This window comes from Sphaerodactylus townsendi, linkage group LG07 (genome assembly GCF_021028975.2).
Source record: "Sphaerodactylus townsendi isolate TG3544 linkage group LG07, MPM_Stown_v2.3, whole genome shotgun sequence".
NCBI lineage: Eukaryota > Metazoa > Chordata > Lepidosauria > Squamata > Sphaerodactylidae > Sphaerodactylus > Sphaerodactylus townsendi.
The window spans coordinates 78,470,392-78,494,810 of NC_059431.1; the positions used below are offsets into that span (position 1 = coordinate 78,470,392).

General features: G+C 44.6%; 1 protein-coding gene across 3 annotated transcripts; it reads left to right on the forward strand.

The window, feature by feature from the left end:
- The first annotated feature begins 943 nt into the window (after nucleotides 1-943).
- Nucleotides 944-10,660, forward strand: DMRT2 (doublesex and mab-3 related transcription factor 2). Of its 3 annotated transcripts, XM_048504674.1 has the most exons (5): nucleotides 944-1,250; nucleotides 4,383-4,866; nucleotides 6,387-6,489; nucleotides 9,239-9,585; nucleotides 9,685-10,660. In XM_048504674.1, the coding sequence occupies exons 2-5, from the start codon at nucleotides 4,426-4,428 to the stop codon at nucleotides 10,276-10,278; spliced, it is 1,485 nt and encodes a 494-aa protein (XP_048360631.1). In that variant the 5' UTR covers nucleotides 944-1,250; nucleotides 4,383-4,425; the 3' UTR covers nucleotides 10,279-10,660. The 3 variants fall into 3 exon arrangements, with proteins under 3 accessions (XP_048360631.1, XP_048360630.1, XP_048360632.1); XM_048504673.1 differs by having other exon boundaries at nucleotides 946-1,250; nucleotides 9,239-10,660; XM_048504675.1 differs by lacking the exon at nucleotides 944-1,250 and having other exon boundaries at nucleotides 4,434-4,574; nucleotides 9,239-10,660.
- Nucleotides 10,661-24,419: the final 13,759 nt, after the last annotated feature.

The following is a 24,419-nucleotide window of genomic DNA, read 5'->3' on the forward strand; positions in this document are numbered from 1 at the left end:
CAAGGTTAATTTTATATATTTCTTTAATTTTAGATAGCTCTTTTTTCCTTTTAAATATTACCACTAAAACAGTGACCTCCCAAACAGCCAGATGCAGAGCCGCTGTCATTTCTCAGATGCCCCTTTTATATAAGGAAGTAAATTACCTTTGAAAACAGAATCCACGCACTTAAAACCAAACCAATTCTATTTCTTGTCTCCTTAAAGGATTTTTTCAGAATAAAAATCCTGCAAGAGATGCAGGAAAGACTTAAATGCTCATTTTATTCTAATTTTTGTGGCAGGAAATTACGCCACAATTTTATATAAAATTAAAATTAAGAAGGGTATCAGACTCATCACAAATGAATGCGCAGCATAATTATCTACATTTGGATGCCTGGTTTCTAAATTGCAAAAAGATCGTTAGCAGCGAAGGGGGAAATCCGCATTAGTTATAGAGATCATAAACTGGTTTCGGATGGCTTAGATTTCTTTTTCTTGTTTATGACGTCATGGTGATTTTACAGCAAATGAAATTTCTCCCCTGTGGATTTTATAGTTATTGAAAATAATCGCGCTTCTGTCCATCCTTTTGTCCTCTGCTCCGCATATTCACCTCTGTAACTGCGACGTGCATCACTAGTCTGGGCTGCTCAGTAGCCTCTTGTTACCTTGTCGCGCACATCTGCCCGGGCCCCGACGGCGAGCAGCGCCTTTCACGCGTCGCTCCTTTGCCTCTGGTGCCGGCGGGGTGTAGAAAAGGTGACCGAGGAGCCCAGCAGAGGAAACAGCTGCGCGCCCGCTGGCCAGAACCGCCGGAGGGGCGGGGAGGAGGGCAGGAGGGGCCAGCCCAGCAGCCAGCCAGCCAGCAAGCGCGCGCCTTGACAAGTGTGGCCAATCGCCGGCCGCGGAGGCTGCAGCTCGTCCGGGGAAGCGGGGCGGGACTGAGCGCAGTCAGGAAAGCAGGAGTTGATAAAACCCCCGCGTGCCGCTGGCGGCCGAGAAAGCCGCGCTCTGGCCAAGCCCGCCCCGTCGCCCGGCTGCTCCCTCTGCGGAGTCCTGGGGGTTTGCCAGCTCTTCCCAGGAGGGACTCGCTGGCCCCGTCGCCTCCACTGCACCCCACCCCACCCCACCGCGCGCAGAGGCTGGGCAGCCCCAAGGGCCGGAGGACGGCTTCCCATCGCCGCCCTCAGTCCGGCCCGACCACTGGTGGGGCCTGCAGGCCGTGGCCGGCGGTCTCTGCGACCAGCCCCGGACGCATCGCTTGGGTGAGTGCGCACCTGGGGGTGGCAGGCGAGAGGCAGGCGCGCAGGCAGGGCACTGGGCAGGCAGCGCATCCCGCCGCCAAGGCTGCCTTTCGGTTGCTGCTTATAAGCTGGTTCGCTATTTTTTTCTGCCTCCCTCCCGCCCCTTAGCCTCTTCGGGTCCTTAAGAAAACGTAGAAGAGGAAGCTTCGTCCATCTCTGTCCGGGAGGGCAAAATAAAGGAAGGGGGGGGGGGGAAGGATTTTCGTTTCATATATTTAATCGGGTAAAACCTCTTTACTCAGTCACAGCCGTAGCTCTCAACTCCAGTTTAAAAGCTGGAAGCGGGTCCCGATGAGCTCGATCGGATTTACTCGCCCGATTGCAGCCTTGTAGCCTGCCAGACCCGCATCCCGTATGTTATCTGCTTTGCAATCTTAAACTCTCTCGAAATGCATGCATCTCTCTGTCGTATTCAGGTGCATTCATGGTGTCAACCGTGTTGTACAGGAGAGCAGACAAAATCTTGCGACTGATATTTGCAGCATCTGGTCACCGCGCATCTCAGCCTGCCGCCCCCCCCCCCCCCCCCCGTAGAGAACGCTGCAGTCCCATCCACATTTAAGTCCCACTTAGCACAGCGGCACTTCCATCTGAGAAAAGATGCGTAGAACTGCATGGCATGTTTTACTTTTTATCTGACAAAGAACTGGTATAGGTTCTTTCCGGAGTTGCATGCGGTGTGGGGACCATTGAGACAGGACATGGAAAATTTTTTTAAAGAAAATGTGGAGGAACTTCAATGATCGAAGTGGGCCCAAAGCTCAGGACAGAACCTCCAGAAGAAAAAAAAAACTCTACTGAAAAACCGACAAAAGCGAGTAGAGTGAGGAGGATGCCCCAGTGGAAGGCGATAAGTCTGTCCACAATCACAGGCATGCAAGGCTGCAGCGCTGGGATGTAATTGGGCATAAGCACTGGCTTTGGGCATCATAGCTGTAATGCCTAACAGTCTCCATGATGTCACTTTGCCTCTGAGTGCTTTCCAAACATATTTACAAGTGGCATACTTAAAACACACCCACCCACTCGGGCTTATTTTTGCAGTTGGAGTCATGATGAGAGGCTTCTTTTCTGAGAAGGGTCGTTCTATTCCACACTGGAAGGCTCTCCAACAGCACCAACAATGGCCTCTGCGCTGATTCTGAAGCCAGAGGAATCCACAAAACGGGGTTGTTGTCGTTGGAAGCATAAAGCAGGAGGGCATCTCCAAAAGTCCTTCTATTGCAGTCATATTTATTGAATAGGGTTAATAGTGAATGCCCAATTAAAAAGCTACAAACTTCGTCTTTGGGAGCCCTTGACCCAGCCTTCCACCAGCCTCCTAAGAAAAGGGACTCCTAATAATGTGATCTCATCCTGTTTTGTAATCCTGGCAGGTGATATTCAGTTTGAAAAGGTGCTGGTGGCATAAAGTAAAAAGCAATTACAAGCAAAAACTGTGCGTGGGAAAAGGTGCTTTTGAACAGGTGCGTAGGGAGCACGCGTGCTGGCTCGATTCCCGCGGAGAAAACAGTCGAAGGTCATAAACTTTCCAAGGTCTGGAGAGCTAGATGGAGTCTGGGGCAATCGGTCATAGTGACTGCGGAGAGCTGTTACCCCAGCCGTTAACGATTGGCTTGACAAGTCAGTGGAGCCCATGGATGCACTAGCCGCATAATGTTCGGTGGTGCTCAAAAGAGAGAAGCGCCCGTCGTCCCCACGTGAAAGCCGAGTGCTGCGGGCAGAGCGCCAGTAAAATTTCCGCGGGTCTGTCCATGATTATGAAGGGCGCAAAAAGTCTGCCGGCCCTTCCCGATGACTCCGGGCCGGGCAGGCGGGCGGGCCGGGAGGCAAAACGAGAGAGCCTTTTGGAGGACGGTTTGCTCCAGCATGTGTCCATCTATGCTCTCGGGTTCTTCCTGACGAACAGGGATGGACGCGCATCTTTGCCTGCCGGTGAGATTCAAGGTGAAACGCTGAGCGTTGAGGGCAGAAAACAGGCCTCCCAGTCCTTCCAGGGTGCGCCGGGGCGGGGGGGGGGGGGGGGCCGCGTTAGTCTTCGCAGGAGTCAAGCGGCAGCTCAACCACCGGCGACGGTCTCTGGCGGCGCCAGCTTGGGTGGACTGGGGCCTTAGCAGGGGCCCGGCTCCTCCGAGGACTGCGGGGTGTGAGGCTCTGCAGGAGCCGGCTCCAGTCCGCTCCACGGCTCGGCTGCAGGCCATGGCCGGGGGAGGCGAGAAGAAGCGCGAAGGGAGCTTCAGGCTGGGGGTTTGCGCTCCCTCTGGAAGGTCCCTCGCTTTTGTATGGGCAGCCAGGGAGACCCCGGGCCAGTCTGGGGGAGGACGACTGAGGATGCCAGAAGGAAGGTGACCGGCGGGGAGGCTGCGCGGGATTCCCTCCGGTGTCATTTGGGAACTCTCCTCTCTGAGTCCGGAGTCAAACACAACCTTGGCATCAAGTCATAGGGCGGTGGCGGGTGGGGATGGTTGGTGAGATGGACGGTGGAGGCTCACAGCAGGCAGGCAGGCAGGCAGGCGGAGGGGGGCGGGCGGGGCGGCGGCGGCTCCTTTCCTTCTGCCGGGCTAGTTTCGTCCCTCTGCCTGAGGCTGTCTTCCGAACGGGCCTGGCCACCAGGACCCGGCTGGGTCTGCCTGGCGAGCCTGGCCGTAGTCTGTTATGGCAGGGGAAAGAGGCCGGGGCTGGGCCATCTGAACAGCATTAGAAGCCCCCGGGTAAGGGCCCCCAATCTATTCCGGGGCCCCGACCTACGCAACCACTCACGGTGTATTGTGCCTGAGAGAGGTGCCCAAACAGGCACGTGTGGCTGCAGAGGTGACCCTGTTATCAAATCAGAGGGTCCACTTGTAAACATGAAAACTAACACAGTGTGATCCATCCCTGAAGATGTCCAGTGAAGTGTGGCCTTTCTTCATTTATTGACAGCAGGTGACTACCAGGTCCGTAGATGGGCCCAGCGTGGCCCTCCTGGGCCGAGGCCCTCTGCTGCACCAGGGAAAGCCGCCCAGTCCGTGGCTGCGAGGCGGAGGGCGGCCCTGGAGGCCGGAGCGCCGGATTAACGCCGGGCCTGCGCGGGCTGTCTCTTGTGCCTTGCAGGGAGCGCGCTGGAGGAAAAGGCGGGAGCGGCGCGGCGCCGGCCATGGCTGAGGGGCTGCTGGGGGCGCCAGCCGGGGACGCCTGCTGGGAGATCGACGTGGAGAGCCTGGAGGAGCCGCTGCCCGCCCAGCCGCCGCGGCCCGGAGGGGAGGAAGGCGAGGCGGACGACGACGACGACGACGACGAGGAGGAGTGCGAGGCGGAGGACGAGGGCGAGGGCGAGGGGAGCGGCGTGGCGGGGCCCGCGCCCGCTCAGCAGGCGGCGGAGGGACTCGCCGAGGCGGGCGGGGAGGCGGCGCCGCGCAAGCTGAGCCGGACGCCCAAGTGCGCGCGCTGCCGCAACCACGGCGTGGTCTCCTGCCTGAAGGGCCACAAGCGCTTCTGCCGCTGGCGGGACTGCCAGTGCGCCAACTGCCTGCTGGTGGTGGAGAGGCAGCGCGTCATGGCCGCCCAGGTCGCGCTCCGCAGGCAGCAGGCCACAGAGGTGAGGCCCCGCAGGCAGGCAGGGAGGGGCGGCCAAATGCGTCCCCAATGAAGTGCCGTTAGTGGGTCCGCTGCAGGTGATCTGCGCCCTGTCTTTGTCACAGGGTTGCTGGGCGACAGGCGCGTTGGCCTCCCGTCGCTTGGGTTTAAACCACCCCTTTGAACCTGGGGGACAGCCAGCCACTGTTCACGGCTGCCCCTCGCACCGGTGTGAAAAACAGAAAGGCCATTTCCAGTGGGATAGTTTCCGGTTTCTGAATTGCCTAATGCCCTGCAGGAAAGGCGACTGATTTACAGTCTCATTTTCATCGGTCTGCATTTTACAATTCAAGCGTAATTTTTGCCCAGCAGGGCTGATTTGACAATCCTGCTCACATTTACTGGACAGTAAATCCCAGTGTGCTCAGCAGAACATATGTAGGATCTCGCTTTTCTAGTCAGACACTTTCTTGATTGGTTGCTAATGTGGATCTAGAGACAAATGTTCTGAAACTGCCGTTTCCCCAACATCTGTTTCCCTCAGTTTATTCTCAGGGTGTTTTGTTTGATCAGGTCTCAGCAGTCCCCTGCATCCTTCCTACTATATAAAAGATGTGAACCCTTGTTCTAATATTGTGCATGACAGGATTTCTCAACTGTGCAGTGTCTGACTAGAAATGAAGCAGATGCTTATATATTTGCCTGCTGAAGAGCGTTCTTTAATTTTTAAAAAAGATGCTAGGAATAAATAATATACAACAAATGAAATTTTCTAATGAGTGTAAAATTCAGTATTCTAACCCCTCCCTCCTCAGTCCCTCAGGATTGCTGCAATCTATTTCCTAACATTGAATCTAAAAACATTGGACGCATTCCTAAGATAAACCTTTACAGTTCTAATGGTTTCAGTGATAGAGTGGAGCATTTGTTTACATCTCTCCTATTAATATGAATGGAACTTTAAACTGCTCAAATGTGGTTGGATCTTTTGTTTGTGTTAGGAATTTGCCCTTTCCAATATGCTTAGGACCACAACTCCACACCTAGATCCTAAACATTCTTTATTAAAAGGAAGTCCATTTAAAATCAGAAAGGCTTATTTCCTAGAAATGCACTTAGGACCCGGGTGTGGATTTTTGGTACTTCAGTTAGGATAGTAGGGAGAAATAGACTACTCTTACGAGTATTCCTAGGAGGTATTGAACCCAAGGCCACTTTGTTGCAGTTTTTTTCTTCAAGCTGTAGCAAGATACAATAATAGGATTAAATAAATTAGTCAGAGTCTGGGATTGGGTTGTTAGAATTGTTTAAAACTTTATTAGTGTGATAATACTCAAGGCCATTGGATCAAATGACTAGTTTCATTTAAGCATATTTAAATTAGGATAGATTCACTATTTTAATAATTCATGATCCATAGACTAGGAAAAGTAGCTGCCTGATCTTTTCTGTATTAAGAATAGCAGTGCAAAAAAAGCATAATTAAATGAAGAAATGAATTGTGAAGCTACTTCTGACTTCTAACTAACTTTTCTTTGCTAGGATAAGAAAGGACTTACAGGGAAACAAGCTAACTTTGAGCGCAAGACAGTGTACCACAGGCATGTCCGAACACCCAGTTTGCTAGCCAAAAGCATTTTAGAAGGTAATACATTTGGACACTTTGATTCTTGCAACTTCCAGGTATTTCAGTTTTGATGATGAGGGTGATGATTCAGTGAAGCATCCACCACTGGCCCTTGCCTATATTATTTTGAACAATATGCATTGTATAAGGGTATGTAATTAAAAAAATCATTAAAAATGTCCATTCATTTAATTTGTCAGCACAAATTTCCTTTAAATTGGTTGTAATGGAAAATATGTTTTTGGCTACAACTCCTTGTTTTCTCCCAACCTGGATGACATTTTGAGGGATTGTATTCCTTATTCATGGGATCCTCTCTGCCAAATTTCAGAGGAGAGAAAAGATGTCAGTTTTATAGGTAGTTAAAATTCTCAGAGTGGGTTGAAATCCCAACGAGCTAGGCAGAACTGCACAATGGGAAAGCATTTGGCATCATCAGAACATGGGTACAGTTATATATGTGGCATCCCCTTGAAAGGCAGGCCAAGTTGTAGAAGGAACATCCTGAGGAATAGACCCATTTTGGGCTACTCAGGAGGCAGGCATTGTTGCATGTCTCTCATTCTGCACAATAACACTCTGAATGTTTGGTGCAAATTACCTGTAAGTGCTTAGTTGAAATCACTTGAATAAATAAAGTGCAGTTCAAATAGCGCACAAAGTCACTATTTGTGTGCTTCAGTACACACAAAATTAGATGTGCTTTATTGGGTTTAAGCACACCTCAGCTTGTGTTGGGTCTTTGCCATGCATATTAACTTTGCTTGAAAAAACATTGGGAGATGCGTCCATGGAAAATGCATCTAACAATTAGGTCAAAAGCTATAACTTCATTTGATTCACAGAAAGTGTTAAAATCCACTAGGAATTTCACAAATAATGTTATTAGTTAAGAAATGTCTTCTGTTGCCAGAAGGAAATTTGGAACGACTTACTTTTATCTGGAAAGATAAAAAGTGTTTAACATTTGTATGAAAATACTTGAATGACTGAAGTTTATAATTCAAAGTTAAAATTAGAGTAGAATTGGGGAAAAATAACTAGTTAGTGGAACCATCAACTTTTAACTTGCACCAAAATGAACCTACAAAACCACCCTCCCTGCAAATGAACATCACAAAATAGGTTTCATTTTAATTTCAGAAGCATTAACTGATTAATCTGCAGCTACTCAATATAAAATATGCTTTGAGAAAACTGTAACTCCCCCAAGACTGTATATTGGAGGGAATCTAAATGTATTGATTTTATGAAAAAGAAAATCAGCTTGTTTGAAAAGAAAACCATTCATAGTCTTTATCTTTAACATTTGCTTAAAATTTGAAATTAACTTCATATTCATTTAGATTGACTTTTCTTACCAATGTATCTGAATGGCTAACTTAAATGTTCATTTTAGGATGCAATCCTATGTACATTTTTTTGAAGGAAAATCCCATCAGTGGGGTTTATTTCTGAGTAAATGTACATTCTTTATTTGCCTTGAGTCCAGGCATTGTGAGATGTTTTATTAGCACCAGCAGAAAACTCACCTAGCTTTCTATGCAATCTCTAAGCTTGAATGAAAGCACCAGTAGAAAAGCACCAATTTATGTTTAATGATCCATAATGACAATCTGCAAACAGACAATCCTGCATTGCCTTATCAGACCAGATTTATAGCAGAGAATGATACAAGCTGACTGGAAAAAAATTCTGGCCTGACCAGCACATGTCCCTTTAATAAAGCTTAAGAATAGATGCAGAAAACCTTTTCATGGCATAGAGATAAGCACTATCACTATGGATTGTTTACTATTGAAGTAGCACGTAAAGCTGCCTACCAATGCACTTACAAAATAAGGACACTATTGTATTGTCGAAAGCTTTCACGGCCGGAATCACTGGGGTGCTGTGTGGTTTCCGGGCTGTATGGCCATGTTCTAGCAGCATTCTCTCCTGACATTTGCCTGCATCTGTGGCTGGCATCTTCAGAGACAGATGCAGGCGAAACGTCAGGAGAGAATGCTGCTAGAACACGGCCATACAGCCCAGAAACCACACAGCACCCAAGGACACTATTGCACTCTGCCAGACAGACCATTTATAGTATTTAGAAATAGCTTTAACATAATATTCCAACTTTTCTATTAAAATGATGAAGACTAGGTCTGGAAAATGTATACATTCCCATATTCCTTTCTCTCATTTGTCTTTTTCTTTTTTCTCTCTCTTTTCCTTTCCCTTTGGTATCATTGCTGTTGTTTTTGTTCATAGTATTTCATGTTTAGAGACTAGAAATGTATTAACTACAGTTACAGTTAGCTTTGGTGGTGATATTATACATTGCTTAACAAAGAAACAGAAACTGTATTGCATGTGTGACTTGAACTTACAGTTTCTACACATCATGCATAATATTTTGAGGAAAACTTTTGCTCTTTCTCCTGTTGTGAGAGAGTGAAATCGAACGGTAAAGACAAATAATTCATCTTACTTAATATGCATGAGTGTGTTATCTTGGATGTTAGTGGGGACCATGGTAAGGAGTGTCAGTCACTTTTAAAGAGTCTTCTCTCACTTCTCTATAAAGTCTGAAGCTAAGCCTTTCAGAAGGTCATAAAACAACTTTGCATAAATAATAGTGACTTAAGTGGGAACTGAGGCACTCATACAGCTCCCATGCAGCAAATACTGTCAAAGTAGCTCACCTAGCATCTTGTTACTTCCTTTATAACTTAGGGTTTGTATGCAAATGACCAATTCTGTTTTGGGCTTTCTCCCTCAGGTTATCGTCCCATTGCAGCAGATCCCTATCTGGGAGGGAATTCATCCTTACCACCTCCTGTGAGTGACAGGATGAGAAAAAGGCGGGCTTTTGCTGACAAAGAACTGGAGAATATCATGCTTGAAAGGGAGTATAAGGAAAGAGAAATGATGGAAGCTACTCAAGCTGCTGCCTTTTTTCTGCCTAATCGTATAGGGCATGGGTCTGAATATAACTCTTACAAAACTGCCTTTAGCCCTAATCAGATTGAAGCTTCCAATAAGGAGTTTTGCAACTTCTTGCCAACCTGCCTGGATCTAACAATGCAGTATTCAGGTTCAAGGAATATGGAACTGATTTCATCAAATGTGAGTGTAGCTACTACCTACAGGCAGTACCCTTTGCCCTCTAGGTTTCTGATGTGGCCAAAGTGTGGTCCCCTGAATGATGCCCTTCTCTATCAACAGTGCCTTCTAAATGCTACCACAGTTCAAGCTCTCAAGCCTGGGGCAGCCTGGGATTCCAAAGCTTCACAAAGTCAGGATTGTCCAAGCTCGGAACGTGACATGATGTCATCAAAGACTGAAAATTCATTCCTACTTCCTCATGTGCTAGAAATTCAACCATCTCCAAATGAACTCCAGCAGGCCTCCCAAGATAATCGTGAGAGATCAGCCTTCTCACCTCCTATGAGGACTTTCCAACACATCTCTGAAAAGGATTCTCTGGCTGCTCAAGAACAGTCCCTCAGCAAGGAAAGTAACAAGACGCACTTTCCACCACCGCTGAAATATAGCCCATTCCATTCATTATTCCAGCAGGCGTTACATAACAAAACAGGGCCTGAATTAAAAATGACGTTTGATGAGGCATCCAAAAAGTACAGGGAATATACCCTCAAAGAGAACCCAAAATACAAATTCACCATAGACAGATATGCAAAAGACATTTTGGAGACCAAAAAAGTGATAACAAAACTGTCAACAAATGAACCCCTGTCCTTTTCGGTTGAATCAATTCTCAAACGGCCTTCTTCTATGGTCACCAATGTTACCCAATAGTTAGATAATGTGATCCTCAAATGAGTCATATTAGTGTATTTGCACTTAATTATGTAATCCTAGCCATATTTACTAAGATTTTGAGTTCCATTTTGATTTAGTGGAAATTACTTTTAAGTAAACAGATTTAGGATTGGGATGCATATAATTTTATGCTGCAGTACATGGATGGAAACTGCATTTTATTTTGTTGGAATTTATTTCTAAGTAAAGTGGTTTAGGATTATTACTAAAGTTGCCATCAGGTCTGGAGAACAATTGTCCTGTCCCTTTAATAGAAGTTTAATGGGATGTGGTTTATTACCCTGTTTCTCCGAAAATAAGACATCCCCTGAGAATAAGACGTAGTAGAGGTTTTGCTGAAGTGCTAAATATAAAACACCCCCTGAAAGTAAGACATAGCAAAGTTTTTGTTTGGATGCATGCCCATCGAACACAACACCAGAGCATGCAGCTGTGGAGTGAAAAAATAAGACATCCCCTGAAAATAAGACATAGCGCATCTTTGGGAGCAAAAATTAGTTTAAGACACTGTCTTATTGACGGAGAAACATGGTAGGTGATGTTGTTAACTCCATGTCATGCAAAACTTCAGCTGGCCATTTTCACACATGAAACAACTATTAGAGGGACAAGACAGTTGTCTAATGGATTCTTCCACTGACCTCAGATGAGCTCCATAGGGCTTATCTGTTCTAGATCTGATACCCTGTCTTAAATGATTTTTAGATTGGCAATTCTCACAGTCCATACAATGTATTATTTATACAGTCATCTGCAATATATGTGGTGCTGTACAAAAATAAAAAGAACAGGTTTGAGCCTCCAGACATGAGGTTGAAGAAATGGGGGCTTAAGGGAAAAATGATTTCCATGTTCTTTATGAAGCTGATATTACTTTCCTCACCAAAATTTTGTGCAAAGGAACTTGGGATGTAAATTGTTGTCTTAAAGTGTACATATGTATGCATGTTTTTGTTATGGAAATAAATATATTTAAAATTTTTACAACTAAAACTGACTTGGCCATCTGTAATTTTCTTAGTTTTATACGTTTTGTCACAATAAAGTAAGGTTCACTTGTTGCATCTATCTATGAATTGTAACAAAAGTGGATTATCACTGTGTTCTTGTTGTTCCCTCTGCATTATCCTGTGTTTAATGTTCACCTCTTTTCCTCTAAGCAAGAATGAGTTTGATCACAGTCTTGCACATAGAAAAGCACATAAATAAATGGATTCAAGTGCATTTAAATAGTTTACATTGCAGTTTCTATGTACATGGCATGGAGGTAAATTTCACATTTTTGATGTCACTATTCAGTAAAGATGTCTCCTTCTGAAACATACAAATAGATTCCTAGCCTTTGTATGTTTCTCTCACATGGTTTCTTCTGTACTTGGTAGCTTAGAAAAGTCCAGGTGTGGCTTCTTGCATGTCATCCTGAAATTCGGCCTGGAATATGGGAGTAGTACAAGGAAAATTCAAGATACAGGTGGTGGTTAATTGTGTCCTAGTTGTCTTAAATATCTTATGAGAATACTTTAATGCATGCTAACAATGCAACAGCAGCATTTTCCTTCTCCTTGAAAAGATTGAGCAAGCCATGTATAATTTTGTATAGGGAAATATCCAGGAAAATAATGAAAATCAGCACAAAATATCGCAATGAGTAGATTTTACAAGTTTTCAGTTTCAGTCGGCATCTCCAATTACAAAAAGTAAGAAATAGCAATAAGTAAAGCTGGCTGATGAGACTTTGGAATGTGTTGGAATGTTCACGGCAGCAATAAAGTGACTTGTCTAGTCATTTTTAAATTACATTTGCATTCATCTCACAAATTGTTCACTCCATTCCTTGAAAGACAGTGATTGAAAGTGGAATGGCAGTTCAGATTTCAAACCAGCATGATGGCCCCAGAGAGAATGAGAGAGAGAGATGGACCATGGCTTGTTTACATTACATTAGAAGTCCCTACCAAGTCAGGACTTGGCCCTCTGACTTGCTATTTTCATTGATTTATTGTTCCATGTTTTTGGAAGACACCTTATATATCGCTGTCAATGATTCTCCCTCATGGGTTTGACAGTAAAAAGGGGACTGCTTTCAAATGAAAATTTAGGTCAGCGATTTACTAGCATCTTTTAAAGCTAAATTTCATGCACACAGGAATCCAACTTAGAAGCAGTGCGGGAATGTTACGGAGCATGTGACCCTTCTACCCCTGAATAGTTTTGCTTGTTGATACTCTTATTAGCTTTGGAAAGAAAAAAAAAGGCATTGTGCTTAGTAGCATTTTTTATTTGAAAAAAAGAAAAACATTCTCTCATTGTGACTCTTTTCACCTTTCCTGTCAGTTATAAGCTAGCATAAGTAGAGCAAAGTGTAGGATTTTGACAAAGGTTCAGTTACAAAATTTCCCATCCTTGGCTGACTTTGAGGCTTTAGCACTTAATTTGAAGTGTATATGCATGTGTATGGGAAAGGGCCAGTTGCTTCATTAGGGTGAATGGGGCAATGCTCCACCAACTCAGGCTGCTGCACCCAGCCCCAGCCTGCCTACTTCCTGTCCTCACCAGGCAGTCTACATGGTGGTTCTCTGTCTGCCAGAGGTGTATCTAGGCAAACTGGAGCCCAGGGACAAAACCTGAATTTGGCACTCCCCCACCCCATATGGCGCCCCCACCATCCCCACCACGACCAAACAATGATTTTTTTGCACCAGCTCACAAAACACCTCCCGCCCCCAGCAAAACATACATGGCTCTCTCCCCACCAACTCTCTTTCCTAATTTTTTATTCACACCAACCCTGTGAGGTAGGTTGTTAGCCTGAGAAACAGCTCCAAGCCAATGCAAGTGTGTATTAAGCATGTAAATCTCTCACAAATCATCCCCAGCAAAACATTTACCAAACAAATGTCAGCATCATCTCTCACAAAACACCTCCAGTGGAATCCACCCCAAACAGCATCACTTTCAATGGTGTTTAAACTAGGGAGCCCAAATTCTTCTTTTAAATCCACCTTAAAGGGAGAATCTGGGGTCCCCAGTTAAAACAACATTGAAAGTGATGCTGTTTTGGGGTGGATTATCCCCCACTCTGAAACAACATCACTTTCAGTGTTTAAACTGGGGACCTCACATTCTCCCTTTAAGTCCATGTGGGGATGGGTTTAAAAGGATAATTTGGGGCAATTTGTGGGGGGGGGGGGGCGCCTGCTGTCAGGGGTGCAATTGTTAAGCTAGTGGCACCAAAATTTCAGAGTATATTTAGGAAACTCTCCTGATGATACCACCCAGGTTTGGTGAAGTTTGGTTCAAGGGGTCCAAAGTTATGGACCCTCCAAGATGTAGCCCCATCTCCTATTAGCTCCCATTGGAAACAATGGGGGATGGGAGCACCTTTTGGGAGTCCATACTTTGGACCCCCTCAACCAAACCTTACCTAACTTGGGTGGCATCATCAGGAGAGTCTCCTGAAAAATCCCTGAAATTTTGGTGCTGCTAGCCTAAAAACTGCACCCCTACAGGTCGAAAACTGAAAAAACACTAAAAAATAGAAAGAACACAGAAACCTGAAATTTTTGCGCCCTCCACTAGGGTGCGCCCAGGGACACAGGGTACCCCATGTCCCTAGGCAAATACGCTACTGCTGTCTGCTCAAGCTTGTCTGTGTTTCTGTTTAAATCATCACTGCAAACAATATCCTACAAAGGAGGGAGAGGGATAATAATATGGACCATGTAGGGACTTTTAGAGAAATTTTATGGTTACCAGAGCCCTAATAAACTAGTGTACTGTATTTTTAAAGCCTCCAACTTCACCCCACAGAATGAATCTAGATTTTTTTTTACATATGTTCACTTCCTTCTCTATCTTCAAACATACAAATAGGCAGCCATTTTCTTTTAGGAAAGGTTGTAAAATAGGAATCATGCAGGTGTGTGCCTCACAATGAAATTTTACTGTTGCAGAATCCTGTCCCTTCACCCTGTTCTCTAGCTTTGAGAAGATGAAGGATAACATTAAATGAAAGGCAGTTTCTTCAGTAACACAGTTGTTAACAAACTTTTTAAACAGGGGGCCAGTTCACTGTCCCTCAGACTGTTGGAGGGCCGGACTAAAAAAAACCATGAACAAATTCCTATGCACAAATGATTGCAAAATGTTTGATTTCACCTTTCAGCCTTTCTGTCATGGTCTATTTTTAGAACAGTGACCAAAGTATGTCAAGTACAGGGTGGGCTCCAAATATTGTTGGGGAGGCTGTGGAATACCTTCCCCTGTAAAAAAAAAAAGCAGAACTTTCCCAATGAAGCATTCCATCTAACCCAGGATCAGGTATTTTCCTGGGTTCTTTCCTCCCTGGCAGCCAGCGAGCGATTCGCCAGCCTGGCTGATGCCAATGGGAGTGAGGCGGAACAGAAAGCCTGAGAGCAACACATGGAGTAGCCGAGAGGGAAGGGCGGAGCAGGAGTTGCCACATGTAAGGTTTCCAACTCTGGGTCAGAAAATTCATGGAGATTTGGGGGTGCCATCATGTAACTGCAATCAACAGCCGTTGGGGCCGGTTCCTCCTCTCCCTCGAGCCCCCACTGCACATGAATGGAGCCATCACCGCCATGCCTGGCGGGCCGGATAAATGCCTTCAGGGGGCCACATTTGGCCCCGGGCCGTCGTTTTTGGGCCGTGCGGAAACGGCCTGAGACATTAGAACATAACATGGACTATTTCCAGAGCTTTTCATGGTTGCTAAGGATCGTCTTCAGATTTGCTGTTAGGAGGTTGGAGGAAATGTCTATGGCCTAATTTTCCCACTTTCTAATAGTTACTGGCTTTCTGGACTGAACAAGTGAATATGCCAGGCTTCTTTTTCTATGTTGGCATGGGCTACACCTTCCAATACAATTCTGACTGCTTAAGCACTGTAGTGTGAAAGATCGGCCACTATGGTTGCCAACCTCCAGGTGGTACCTGGAGATCTCATGGAATTAGAAGCCGCTGAAGCCTCTTTTCTCCCTGAAACCCACTCTCCCCAGGATCCACCACAAGTCTCCTGGAATGTCCTAACCTGGAGTTGGCAATCCTATCAGCCACTTATCCTGGGCCCAGAAATTGCATCTACTTTTGCCTTGCAATTAGCTTCTCGAGAGTTCAGAGTTTGCTCTCAGTAGTACTATAAAGGCATAGATTCCACCCCACCCCCCCACCCCCATCTGTCCTGGGGCACTTTCACTTCCATGGAAACCATGGCAGTCTTATTTCACTAATTCTTTGCTGGTTATAAAAATAACTGACCTTGCCCCAGAAAGGTCTTGCTTCTTCACTCCTTGCTTATGTCACTGAAGGTCAGAAAATCTCCAGCACCTTCGGTCACTATCAGTGCTGTAGATGACCACTTTAACTCATTATTAAATATTGTATCAAAACGTTTCAAATTCTCTTCACTCACTGTGCTACAAAGCCTTCCACTCAGGTGTGGAGTTTAGTGTTCTGCAATGACACATAGAGTGAGGGAGTAGAAGCTGGAAAATAATTCTATCCAAGGAATGCTCATTTTTGCTTTGTGGTTGGGTCAGTCCTGTCCCACAGTGAGTGTGGGAAAACCCTTCCGTTAACACAGAGAGACTTACTAGATCCTGACAAACAAAATGTGATCCACAGTTGTGTGTAATTTATTTCTAACTGTATTCTGGAATGGAAGACTATTGGGGGAATTAATGAGCAAATGGTGTTTCTTGTCACTTTCCCATACTGTTATCACAATATTTTTCCCCCTGTGAGGAAACCAAGTTTATACTGAGAATCATCATGGTGAAGGTCCCAAGAATGCCACTAATTTGAAATAGAAGAAATCTAAATATAAGTGAAATATACCAAAAGTTACTTTATTCATTTAAATTGACTTGGATTTTAGGTGTGTGTTATGTGCTATGAGGTCACTACTGACTAAAGATGACCTCTGAATTAATGTCCTCCGAAACATGCATGTTTCCATGTTAACCAGAGCAGTTATAGCAATCTATTGTAGTGTTATCTGATTAAGCAGGTCTGAATTTTGTAAACATAAAACCACAGCTATATTAGGAGCAGAGATAAAGTTTTATTTGGCAGCATGGTAATGTTTTTCTACAGTTCATGGTGATGACTGTCTGGATATTCTGACCTTGAAGTGCAGTGTAGTACTTCTTTCTATGTAGTAAAAGATTCTGAGGTTTAAGCCTGAAGGAAAATTATATGTTCTTAACTCTAACCCAGGACTTAACTCTAACCCAGGAGGTCGATCATGGCACCAAAGCTCTGGAACATTCTTCCCAGGAAAATTTATCTGCCCCCATCTGTTGCCATCTTCTGCCAGTTGGTGAAGACTTTTTTGTATTGCCTGACATTCCCTCAACGATCCTCCTTCTTAACCAATGTTTTTAGGTTTTTGCTTGACTTTTAACTGTTTCATTTGTATTTTAATTCTGCTTTTTAACTTTGTTTTAAAAATTGTTTTACTTATGTGTATTTGGGAAGAAGATTGATTTTGATGTTTTTAAGGTGAATTTGTCATGCATGTTTTAAACTGCTAGTTGCCTTAGTGGTCTTAAGGGAAGAAAGGAAGAATACAAATTCTGTCCATAAATAAAATAAGTTATGGAACACAGAGAACAACCATTAAGTGATTAGCTGACTCATAACAGGACATCCATTTCCACAGCCACCTTGTAGCATACTTTCCTTCATCATTTATGAGGCAGTCGGCTCAAAAACTGTTTGCATATTTTCCCTTATACCTTCTCAAGGACAAAGTTAAAAACAATTCTCTGAAAAAAAGCAGGACATTTTGGGAATCTTGGGCCCTTTCCGCACGGGTGAAATACAGCGGCCCAGGGATTGCAAAAACACCGTTCCTGGGCTGCTGTTCGAACAGGAGGTGCTGCTGCATTGCAGCAGCGCCATCCTGACCACCTGGGAGCAGCGTGAAGGCGCTGCCTTTAACCTCGCTCAACGAGTGAGGTTTTTGCAAAGCGCCGTCTTCCCGTTGGCATGGTGCAAACAGCACCAGCGGGAAGACACCGCTTTCCCCCTCCCCTCCCCTCACCGTCCCACCCAGCGTTGCTCTGGAGGGCTGCAGAGACCTGCCCACACTGCCCTCCGACCCCTGGAGGTTGGAGGGCAGCGTGGGCGGATCCCTGCAACCCTCCAGAGTGATGCTGGATGGGACGGTGAGTGGAGGGGGGCGACCAGAGCTCCATATGGAGACACCTCTCTGGCTGAGGGGACAGTTGGGGCTGCTCACATGCTAGCATGCGAACGGTCCCCGAGCCTCCACCGGCATAATTCATGCCGGTGGAGGTGTGTTTCCGCGTGTGTGTGTTTCCGCAAGTCGGTGTATTTCTGGGAAGGCATAGCACCTAAATGTTCCTTTTGTAGCCTTAAACCTAGATAGGGCGGTTACATTTGTAATTTGGCTCCAGAAAGGAATTACTATGGCCAAAGAGCAGTTTTCTTGACTAGCACCAGTTGATCCTGGAAAAGTTTCAGAAACAAGTAGTCATCCAGTTTAGTCCCAAACATATAATATAGCCTTTAACAATCTATTGTAATGATAATTGATTTAGTCATGTGTGAGTTTACCTCTGTTTATGATTTGTGTATATTTGAGTTTCTCTCCTTTATATCAGAGGAATTAATTTTGCAGTGCATCTTTCTGGGGAAAAAAATCACCACGTATAGCTAATTCTGCCTCTTTGCTCCTCCTTTGTGGTGCCTCTGTGTTCTTATGAAACTATTAAAATCTTTCATGTGGTTTAAAAATTCCCAGCTCCTAATTCCACTCTTTTCTTAAAGCATTTTGTGAGTTCATTTATTGCTCGTGAAAAAGAAAGATTAATAGCTTGAGTTAGGCATAATGCAGGAAAACACCAGATAGGTTTCCTCAGGCAGTTCAGCCTGACCTGCTGCATCCCCTTGGATTTCAGCCTCGGGCCTCTTCGTGAGAAGGGGCTGCCAATGGCCTCCAACTGTGTGATAGTTTGGACATGTGAACTCCTGGAAAGGAAAGATGAAGCTCAGCCAACCTCAAGCATTGAGAAGTCATGACTCAGACCAACCCCCTACCACTACAAAATAGGCCTGTTAATGATCATGGGATTTTAAACAAACCCATACCTCTAACAATTGCTTTCTTCTGCTTGACTATTTTCAGGATTCTTAAATCTTTCTTGATCTGAAAATTCTTGATCCGATCATCCCCCTCCTGCTCCATGGTACTTAAAAAACAAACAAACTTCAGAACTACATATTTTATATTAGCTGAAGTGAATTGCCTGCTATCTAATGTGTGTAATGTGAATACAGAGGAAGGGTCTTCAGGGCAACCTTAAGAAGGAAAGTGTAGTATAATTAAATGTACCCTGTATATATTACAGCCTGTGCAGGAGTTCCCTGTCAGTGGAGGCTAGACGACTTACTGAAAAGCTAAGTGACATCTCTCCAAGTCAAGTTTTTTATTTGTTACCATGTAAGACCACAAGGAGGTGCAATACAAGATATAACTGAGATGGGGTGTGGGGGCTGAGGTTTATCCCCTTTCCATGGTGCCCTCAGTATCTTGGTGAAAGTTAGGTTTTGTTTCTTCTTTGGTTTGCTCCACAGAATCTTCAGCTATCTTTAATGGGGAAAATAGCCACAAGTATTTGAAGTCATACCCCACTTTTCTCAACTGTAAGGAATTGCAAAGTGGCTTACAAACTCCGTGTTTTCCTCTCCCAACAATAGACACCTTGTGAAGCAGATGGGGCTGAGAGAGTTTGGAGAGAACTGTGACTATCTCAAGGTCACCTAGCAGACTTCATGTGCAGGAATGGGGACTCAAACCCAGTTCTCCAGATTAGAGTCCACCTCTCTTAACCACTATACCATGCTGGCTGTTACTTTATTGGTGGGATCTTGAGGAGATGAACTTTTTCCACTTCCCCTTCCTTCTGAAACTCTTCACATTCCTGAAATTCATTCAAATGTTTTGGAACAAATGGGAGATATTTGGGATTTTAGACAGTCTCTTCTGCCTCTGTGGAGGAAAGTCATTTTATACTGGTCCACATGCCTATGGATAAAATTCTGACCTGGGGTTTATCCCCCAGGCCTTTAAATAAGTGAAATACAGGGAACAGGAATCCAACCAAACATTAAAATCAAGCTTGCTAATTGCACCCTTTACACTTGTTAACAAGCAAATGGTTCTTTCTCCCAACCTGGGACATTCCACAGGTATATATACTCCACTTGCTTTACTACCATCAGATCCTCTGAAGATGACAGCCACAGATGCAGGTGAAACGTCAGGAGAAAATGCTACACAGGGGTAGGGAACCTGCGGCTCTCCAGATGTTCAGGAACTACAATTCCCATCAGCCCCTACCAGCATGGCCAATTGGCCATGCTGACAGAGGCTGATGGGAATTGTAGTTCCTGAACATCTGGAGAGCCGCAGGTTCCCTACCTCTGTGCTACTAGAACACGGCCATACAGCCCGGAAACCACACAGCACCCCAAACATTAAAATGTTGGCTGACAGTCATCAGGCATTTACAGTATCATTGAATGTATGTTGGAGATCTGCCTTTTACATGCCTACATCATACACATACCTATCTAAATAAAGCTGCCTTGTCTTACTTGGTAGTCAATGATAATGCTACATAGTTGGTGGGCAATAATGGATTAAAGGGTAAGAATTATTGCACTTAAAAAAAATTTCCCATGGCACTCTGCAGTAAAATGTCAGCAAGACTTGTTTCTATCTTTGATGTGGCAGAGAAATTACCCAGGCTGGGAAGCCTTTGAATTGGGAGTGGGGGATTTTTTAAAAAAGCTGTTCCCTACAAACACATACACCCGTCAGTTTTCTCCATCAGTCCCAAATGTTTTTAAAGCTAAGAGTTGTTACTCTTGGTGATAGAATGACCATCAACAATGAACAGTGGAATTGATCTGTTCTCTTTTTCCTTTCTCTTTACTTGTTGAGTGATCCCCGAAGTCAGTCAGCAAGACTCCTATATATCCAACAACTGGATTAGAAATTACAAGAATATTTGGTGCCTTCTGGTCAACTTTTTATAGGAAGATTGAACTCATAGATTTTCATGGTAAAAGAACCAAATGCTTTTGAGTTTACCACACAGAGAAATGGCTAACATGCTGATTAAAAGGGCAAAAGGATAATGTTTATTAAGAACTACATTCAGGTTAGGAAAAAGGGAAGGACAGCATGCTGATATCTTGCTAGCTAGGAAGAATCTCTGTTCTAACTTCTGAGAAGAAGCAGGATATGACCTGAGAGTTTCAGTCTAAGGACAGACAAGAGGTGACACTAAAGAATGGAGGGCTCACTAACTTTACAGCCCCCTCTAGCTGTCCTCTTGCTCGCCCCCCTGCTGGGTCATCTTATCAGTTTCTTTGCACATCAGACATCGCTACATCCAACACCGCTTCTCAAGGCTAGTGTGCAAAATCCACAAGATTCATCTTATTACTTAAACTTTCAAATTTCTCTCCAAATAAGGGCTTGATGAAAGCATCTACAACCATTTCTTCTGTAGGACAGTACTGCAAGTGAGCAAGCCCTTCTTCACACATGTTTCTCATGAGATATTTAACATCCATATGCTTGGTTCAAATGCTGAACTATTTTATCACAGTCCTCTTTTCTTTCATAGCATAAGATCAGATCATCTACTTAAGTCAGAATGTGAGTTCATCTGTTGTCTCTGTACCTTAAGTACAGGCAAGGTTCTTTTCCTTGTTCAAATCCATCTTTGGTAAACATCTGATGAAGGTTTTGGTTCCAACCCTGGGCTGCCTATTTGAATCCATAAATGCTCTTCTGCAGTTTGCACACAAGATGCTTGCCCTTGTGTTGTTCGAATCCTGGTGGTTGTTCCCTGTAGCTTCTTCCTTTATTTCTCCATGTAGAAAGGCAGTCTTTACATCTAGGTGCTCAACTTGCATCTTTCTTGCAGCTGCGATGCTCAAGAGCAGTCTCACAGAAGTGTGTCTGATCACTGGTGAAAAGGTTTCATCGTAGTCTTCTCCAAATTTTTGAGAGTAGCCTTTTGGAAGCCTTTTGCCTTGTATCTTTCCACTTTCCCTTTTGCATCATGCTTCGCCTTGAAGACCCACTTGCATCCTACTGCCTTCTTTCCAGGTGATAGATCTGTAAGTGTCCATGTTTTGTTTTGGATTAATGCTTCAGTCTCTTTGGGCACTTTCACACATGCAGAATAATCAACTTTTGATGCACTTTAACTATTGTTTGCAAGTGGATTTTGCTATGTCACACAGTAAAATTCAGCTGCAAAGTGCATTGAAAGTGGATTAAAAGCTCATTATTCTGCATGTGTGAAAGTGCCCTTCTTCTGAGGCTTTCTTCCACCTCTGCTTTTTTAGCAGGCATCCTTGCAACGTCCTCCCTTGTGGATGGCTCTGGAACCATTACTGCCTTTTCAAGACATATCTCATAGGGCATTTCTCAAAGGTAGTATGCCCATGTTTGTTTTGCTGGATCACCAGAGACTTGCATCCCCTTCTGGTGGAACAGGTTCTGCAGATGCTTCATGTACTCTGTCCATGGTATTCAGACAAACTATGACTGATTTTGCTCTGGAATCCCTAAAATATGCTTTCTCCTTTTCATCAGCATAAACGGCATCAAAAAATCTTTAATTCACCAGGGTTAAGGAGTCTGTGTCCTTTGCACCCCTGAGCATATCCTATAAAATACTTTCTTCCATTCTGAGGTCCAATTTTGTAAGGACCACATTTTAAGATGACCAAAAGGGACAGTGGCTAGTATTCAGCTAGATTGATGGCTAGTTGAAGCCATCAGTCGCAATAGCTTTTGAATGAGGTGGGCAGATTGAAAATGATTTTTTAGTGAAAAGTCTGATCAATAATTTAGTATGGGAAGCCCTAAAAGGGACCAACAGTCAAGAATCAAGTATCACACCAATGTACTGTGCCCTTTGGGAAGATATACAATTAGATTTTTTTCAATTGATTAGAAGACCCAAACATTCACAAATGTTTAAGACAAGGTTAACCTATGTCATCAATGTTTCTTTGGTTGGAACAGAGATTGGCCAGTCATCTAGATAAGGATAGGTAGAACATCCCTGTACTCTGATATGCAACATGACAACCTGTCATGCTCTTGGCAAAGATTCTTGGCAAAGTAGTAGCCAAGCCAAAGATGAGGACATTATACTGGGAAAAAAAACTCCACTTCATATTTACAACATGCTTATCAATGGTGAGTAGAATGGATAGAGATATAAAATAAGTGTCTTGTAAATCCAAAACAGTGAATCAATTATTTAATTCCAGAAAGGACAAAACAGAAAACAAGATAACCATCTTAAACTTCCTAACATTAACAAGTATTTAAATTTTGTAGGTCTTAGATGGGGCTAAACTCTCTGTGGCCGTTTCCGCACGGCCCATTAACGACATGACCTGGGAAGCTAAAACGCCCCCAGAGCGTTCACGGCGCCGCTGCTGCTTGGCAGCGGCGACCTGTCGCTTCCCTCCCCAGGGCAGCCTCAGGCAGCCTAAACAACAACCCTTTAAAGAAGGGTTGTTGTTGGGAAGCGTCTTCCAGCGGCGCCCAGTGCAAGCCGGGCGGCAGGAAACTGTCTCCCTCCTGCGCCCCACTCGCGATGTCACCGTGCGTGGTCTGCTGGGCGTGCGCCCCGCCCACCCTATCCTCCGACCTCCAGGGGTGAGGAGGGGCAGGCGTGGCGAGGGGCTTCGGCGCAGCAGCGCACGCATGCGGACGGCATCGCGAGTGGCTGGTGAATGGCGGCTCCGTGCGGAGCCGCCTGCCATCTGTCGGCCTCTGCTTGGCCCGTTCGCATGCTTGCATGCGAACGGGCTTCCGCCCCCACGCCGGCAGAACTCTTGGCGGCGTGGGGGCGAATGGAGGCTGTGCGGAAACGGCCTGTCCTTCTTGGGTACCAGGAAGAACCTTGAATAAAATCTGTAAGGGAAGGTCTAGGACAGTAAAACTTTTTAAAAACTGTTTTTGCAACAAGGTCTGTAACTTGGGGTCCAGCTCCAGAAGAGTGTCATCAATCGCGGAGTTTGCAGCCTGAAAAGGTGGAGGCACTTTAAACTCCAATCTTTAGCTCCCCACAAATAATTAACAATTCAGTCAGAAGTTATTGCCTGCCACTCAGAGAAAAAATGACAATCTTCCTAAAAAAAATACTAGTATGTGCTAGAAAGAAAGGGTTATTTTGACCCTGCTGAAGATCTTTGGAAGGTCGCTGTTGGAAACCCGAGCTGGGTCTATGGTCCCCTCTACGTGGCCCTTGTGAAGGAGGTTGAAAAAAAAAACCTTCCAAGGAGAATATGGATGGTATTGTTGAGATTGGTAAGAGCATTGGTATTGGTGTGGAGGTTGTTGACAATGGTAAGCAGGAGTGGAAGTTTTCTTAAAAAAGCATGCAGTTTGGTTATTTTTCTTGATCTGGGGCAGCATCTGATCTGACTTGGAGAAGAAAAGAGATGTGCCTTCAAGGGGCAGGCATTCTACCTTGCTTCTTCTCTCATTCAGTTAGAGCAGTTAACCTAAGCCAGGCTTGTCTCCATAATACAATGACTGAAGTAATGGCTTTTGCTGAGGAGTTGGCCAAGTGCTACCAGCATTGATTTGTTATTCAGAGAGGGTCCATTGGAAAGAGTTTTGCCAACTGCTTCCTTCTTGAGTAGGAGATAAACAAAGGTGACAATCTTTTCTCACAGGAATATCTGGTATGCTCCCATTAGTTTGGAAACCTTTTCTTCCTGACTAGGCTGTATAAGAGTCCTTTGTGCAAGGAGCATACAAACAAATGGATAAAATGAATTTTATTTACAAATAGCACTAGTGTGTTATTATCCATACTAATGTAGTATTAAGTAGCCCATGTGTGTGGCTTTTGTCTGTAGAAGTCCTACTATATTTTTTCTTTACACAATCCTTTAGAATTAAATCCTGTCCTCACAGAAAAGATAAAAAATGTAAGCAGCAGAATACCTTATTTTTTTCATTTCTGGGACTGCAACCTTTCTTAGGGATGAACGTGCCATGGCCAACAGACATGCAGAAG